Source organism: Notechis scutatus, chromosome 10 (assembly GCF_049901735.1).
Source record: "Notechis scutatus isolate UNSWTSFEM ecotype Mainland chromosome 10, rNotScu1.2, whole genome shotgun sequence".
In the NCBI taxonomy this organism is placed as follows: domain Eukaryota; kingdom Metazoa; phylum Chordata; class Lepidosauria; order Squamata; family Elapidae; genus Notechis; species Notechis scutatus.
Window position 1 is genome coordinate 11,312,409 of NC_142018.1, and position 6,000 is coordinate 11,318,408.

General features: G+C 41.0%; 1 protein-coding gene across 3 annotated transcripts in view; it reads left to right on the forward strand.

Annotated features, from left to right (window-relative positions):
• Nucleotides 1–2,181, forward strand: part of DACH2 (dachshund family transcription factor 2) — a 290,074-nt gene extending 287,893 nt beyond the window's left edge. For all 3 annotated transcript variants that reach the window (XM_087972087.1, XM_087972088.1, XM_087972089.1), the window contains one exon: nt 993–2,181. In XM_087972087.1, coding sequence (XP_087828213.1) covers nt 993–1,030 — 38 coding nt within the window. In that variant the 3' untranslated portion in view covers nt 1,031–2,181. The remainder of the gene's footprint in view (nt 1–992) is intronic.
• The last annotated feature ends 3,819 nt before the right edge of the window (nt 2,182–6,000 follow it).

A 6,000-nucleotide genomic window follows, 5' to 3' on the forward strand; every position in this document is an offset into this window, starting at 1 on the left:
GCTTAGGTTAATTGATGGTTTGATGCCTTTCTCTGAAAGATTAATCTGATAGATAAGTATATTTAAGAGATTCTAATGTGCACATTGAAGTGGAGTTACAATGATGCAGCAAGCAATTCTTAGGTTTTTCCACTGATTAATTGCTCTAACTGTCAGGAAATTTCTCCTTAGTTCTAAGTTGCTTCTCTCCTTGATTAGTTTCCACCCATTCAGAGGTGGTATTCTGCAGGTTCTGGAGAACCGGTAGTGAAGATTTTGAGTAGTTTGGAGAACCGGCAAATAGCACCTCTGACTGGCCTCACCCCCATCTATTCTCTGCCTCCCGAGTCCCAGCTGATCGGCTGGGTCTTCTTTTGTTGCCCTGTACAGGAGAACGGAGCTGGAAAACAGGTTAGTGAGGTAGGGAGGGAATGGGCTATTGCAGTAACCTTCCCCTGCCACGCCCACCAAGCCACGCCCACTGAACCGTTAGTAAAAAAATTTGAATCCCATCACTGCACCCATTGCTTTTTGTCTTGCCTTCAGGTGCTTTGGAGAATAGCTTGACTCCCTCTTCTTTGTGGCAGCCCCTGAGATATTGGAACACTGCTGTCATGTCTCCCCTAGTCCTTCTTTTCATTAAACTAGACATACCCAGTTCCTGCAACCGTTCTTCATATGTTTTAGCTTAGGAATTGTATTGTAAGATCTGCCCCAATTTGGGTACCCTGCAGATAAGATGTGTTACAATTCCCGTTGTTACAGATGAGGATTCGTCTATTGGTCAGTCATGCAAACTGTACTCTAGCACATCTGGAAGTCTCACTTGGCAACAGAAATATTGAGGTCAATTGTGGACATAAGTCCGGGGCCGCCTGGTATTAGCCTTGACACCTGTTGTGTATGTCGTCTTCCTAAAAACAGACTTCCATTCCAGCTTTCGAGAACTTCAGATAAAGACAACGGAATGGCAATATCCTCTCCTTCTTTTTTCCCCTCCTTTTCTTTTCCAGAAAACAGAGCATACATCAAACCAACCATTATGTACTGAAGATGCCGAATTTGGCATGTTTGTGTGGGGTGGGGGAGGGGTGGGGGACATGTAACAGTCACTTCTGAAGATGATAAAACTCCTGCAAAGAAGTCTCTTTTTTCAATCCTGGATACCCTTCGGTGCGGTGCGAAGACCCAGAACTGGTAACGGTTGCAAGATGGTAACCTTTGAATCCAGGACTCTCAAATAATTCCCGCGTTGAAAAACCGCTGAACCGTCACTGAGAAATGTGGAGACTCGCAAGCTTGGCCATCCCAAACCTTTTGCAACAGAACATTTTTAAGTCCTAGAAAAAAAACAGAATGGGGAAGAATCCATTTTAGCCTCTTTTTAAGCACATATGATTCCCTGGGAGACAAAAAAAAAAAAATTGCCTCTGTAAGAGGAGCAAGAGAGGGGCGGGCAGCGATGACAACCCCTGTTACGATGTCATGATGGAAATTGCCTGCATCATCGCGATGCCTTTACATATTCACCCTGGTTTTGCAAATGAGGTGGTGACACGTGCGTTGTCCTTTTGATGTCATCGTAACAGCCCCAAGCGTTCCCCAACTTGGTACCTTCCAGTTGTGTTGGAACCACAGATCCCAAAACTCAATGGGAGTGTACATGAAATTGAGCCAGGTTGAGGATGGCTGTACAACTGTTTAACAATGGCACAATTAAGTTAATAAGCTGCAGTGGTTCTTTCTGGCTGTATAATCTACATGTCCAGTTTTATCACTAAAACAGTTCACCACAGAGCTGTTTCAGTTGTGTTTATAAATTTAAGCTTTGTTTACTGAAGCTGAAAACTCAATATATATTGCGTTTTGAAGAGAAAAGTATGTACATTTTTTAATATGATAATGTAAAAATTGCCCTTCCTTGGATGACCAGCTAAAAAAGTGTGAACTAAATTCCAATATTCAATGTAACGAGGGGATTATAAAACTGATGCTTTTTTAAGAAAAAAAAATAACTCAGTTCTGCTTGGTTTTTAGTCTTTTCACACCAGGGGACAAAGGAAGGATGAACATATGGTAGGATGTTAGATAATGGAAACTTTAAAATATAGTTTCTCTGTTGTATCATATTAAGTTAAAAGTACACATTCTTTGTTAAAATGTTCTTGCTAAATAACTACAGTATTAAAACATTTTTTTTGACTTTGGAAATGGCTTCATTTTTTATCATTTGTTTAATGTTGGATTATGAATCAGATATTCATTTTACATTTTCAAGCAAATCAACTGAATCTACTTTTCAACACACCTACTGAAACAGTAATATTTTGGTATTCACACTTGTCCAAATTTTGCAAATATTATTTGCAAAAGTTACATTTTTTAAAAAAAACACCTTTATTTTAGGATTCGATGCATAGAAAAAAGCAAGCCTTAAAAATACTTTCAAAAATTATGCAAGGCATTAAAACCTTCATTTAACAGACTATTCAGAGAGAGGATGTCTATTAAATCTGAAACTTTGTTCTATCCAAATCTACATCATCCATAATTTACACTAGTCTGTTTGCATAATTACATCATATACATTTAGTTAATAGTATTAGAATTATATCCCACCTACTGGATCCCAAAAGCTTTGTATTTGTTCAGAGTATTGCGATGTAAATTCAGCTCCAGCAAAGTAAACACAGATGGCTGAGGCTTCATTTAACTTCTTTACAAACATGTGAAGTAAATTTTACAATACCAGTTGTAAATTTATCCAACATGGAGCAAACTCAAACAGAAGCAGACATGTTACAAGTTCAGAGCAGAGCACCAACTCAAGAGCCCAGAAACAGACATCAGTTTCACTTTAGTTCAGCAGGCAAGCAAGATACAACAGAGGAGAGAAACAGTTTCATTTTCAATAGACAGACTCGGAGCTTAACAGAGCTGCAGAGCTGCAGAGCTTAATATAGAGCCACGCCAAGGCTACTTCTAGTTTCCGTTTCCAAACAGTCCTCATTGGCTGGCTTAGTTGCTATGCCTATTCATTGGCTGACCTTGTTACCATGCTCTATTCCAATTCATGAATATACTCTGACAGTATTTAATGCTTCTCACCACCTATAGGAGATGACCAGGCTAAGCCCGAGGGAGGGGTCAAATGTGTAATAAGTCACGCATCCCTGTGCACCCAAGAGATCTAAGTCCAGCCCACCTTGAATGCCTTTCTTATCTCCCCGTTCATCTCCTTTGAATGTTAGTTGGCCAGATTCTTGTCGAGAGCTTAAGCTGGCCATAAATCTTTATACTCATTTGAATTTATATATACTCCCGATTCAACTGTTTATACTCCCGATTCAACTGTTTCTTGACATTGCCTTCCACTTGAACTGGAGCCAATACCCCAGTCAAAAATAGGATGTGACTTTTGTCTCTACTGACAATCATGAAGTCCAATGCACATCGTTTTAATTTTTGAAAAACTCCAAGAAGAGTTAACAAAACCAGTATTGTTAAAATTGAACAACTCGTTTCGAAATCCAACCCTTACCGCAGAGCAAATGTGGTTGCTTTAAAACAGGGTGTCCAACCTTGGCAACTTTAAGACTTGTGGACTTCAACTCCCAGAATTCCTCAGCCAGCTTTGCTGGCTGAGGAATTCTGGGAGTTGAAGTCCACAAGTCTTAAAGTTGCCAAGGTTGGACACCCCTGCTTTAAAAGATAAGCCATCTTAGCATTTTTCTCCTCCTCAGAAGCCCAAGCTACTACATTTGTAGTAGCTTGGTGAACATTTCATTGATTTCCCCAGTTTGCCCTTGCAAGAATAGTTTTAAAGGTCAAAGTACTGGCAAACGAGATTTAAGGAATCAAGAAACTCCAGAGAATGAATCCGTTGTAAAGTTGTTATTAGCTAGCGCCTGATAAATATTGACTACCCAAAGCATCAGACTTTCATATCTCAAGCTGGTGGGATGTGCATGCTGGTAAGTAATGTCACATTTGAAAGATTTGTAGGAAGTTAATTCATTGAAGAAATGTCTAACTTAAGAATCCTGACTAGCTGATATGGTCTAGATCAGGGGTCACCAACCTTTTGGACCTCAGGGACCACCAAACTCATAATTTTAAATCCCGTGGACCACCAATATGAATTTCAACTGACGGTGGCTTGCTGATGTTGGTGGGAAAGTCGGTCCCATATTCCAGAGCTGCAGTAGTCACAGGACTGGCCCTTTGGACATCCCAGAGCAGCTGCTCCTCCACCTGGGTGCACCGGCCTGCCATGGACTGGAGGAGCTGCTCTGGGATGACCAATCCTGTGACTGCTGCAGCTCTGGAACATGGGACCAACTTTCCCACTCATGTCAACAAGCCACCCCGGGGCGGATTTCCTTCCCCCGCCATTGGTCTTCTACCTTCTAGTTCCAGCTCACGTGGCTCTACTCAAGGTAAGGTTTGTACTCGGCTGAAGGGTGGGGGCCAGCGGCTGGGTGGGCCATGCGGGCAGTGCAAACCTTGTGTTCCCACACAGCCTGGATTAATTGCTTTGGGGGGAGTGTTTTGGAGGGGAGACATTTCTCTGCGCACCACCAAAATTTTCTTGTGGACCACCAATGGTCCCTGGCCCACTTGTTGTCGACCACTGATCTAAAGAAGATGTCCAGTGGTGGGGCTGCTGATGGTTCGGACCAGTTCAGGTGAACCGGTAATTCCAACGATCAGCTGGTTCCACCCACCTGCCCCGCCCTATCCTGTCCTTTATTTCCTGCTTTCCAGCTCATCTCAATCACACAACACAGTTGATTTCCCTCCCACCCCCGCCGTTCTACTGACAGTTTCTGATTTGGAAAGTAAGTAGCTGAGCTTCTAAATGCCCCATTTTCAGCGCTGTGCGCAAAGCCCACCACTGAAGATGTCCAACCAAGTTACAACTTTCAAATATCTAGAAATGGTCCTCCAGGCAACTGGCACCACTTATAGAAACCATACTTGTATTGTGCACAGTTGATGAAGGTTCTGCGCACCCAATACAGTATGGTTCCATCAAACATCTGGTGCCTTTTTCATCCCAGAAGCCATAAAACACTGTTCAACCAGAGTAATTCCTCAATTATCACATGGTGCCCAAGTAGAACCGTATCATAATTGGCGTCCCTTTAAAGACAGTTCAGTCTAAATTCATAGAGAAAATATTCTCAGATATCCGAGAAGCTGAGAAGAAAAGCTGCACTGCTAAAAATAAAGAGTTATGAGCCCAGCCTTTCTACATTTTTCATTTTAAAAATATGTTTTGCCAGGTTGGCCTGATTCAACATATATACTAGGAAATAACTCCATCACACATTGGAGAGTAATAATGGAAAACAAGCTTCATTAATTAGGATTGTCTTGGGAAACCCTACACATGCTAACCTATAATCGGGCAGGCAGAAAGATAAACTCACATATATTAGATTCAGAATGACAAAATAGCTCCTTTATCTAAGCATCTTCTCTTAAGCAACTCTGCCCCTGTGTGGAAACCAGAAAGTTACCTCAACTATAAAGCAATGCCTAAATATTTGATGGTTCCTCACCCTGACCAGTTGTGTTTACTGGAAGGGAAATCCAGAAGAGTCCATTATAATTACAAATTATGTCCTTGTAGATCATAGTGGGATCTCTAAGCCAAGTTTTATTAGATTGCCTCTTCTACAGAGATCTTAGGAGCAGGTACGTGGCTCCTCTTTTAATGGACTTCCTAATCTGTATGGGACCTTTTCTTTAAAAAAAAAAATTCAACTATTGCTGGCTAGTAGAATCTTAACATTTCTTTTCTGCCTTTAAAATTAGAAGCCACATTCTGATCCAGCAAGAGAAATAACTGCCATGACATAAGCAAAAAATCCTGTTTTCTTCTTTTACTGTACTTTTCCTTTAGTCAGCCTTTAAACCACGAGAAGAATATTCTATTATTTTTTTCTTTCTGGATATTCTGGCCTTTCAAAATAAATTGATTTTTTAAAAAATACAGATAAAACCAAGATGATT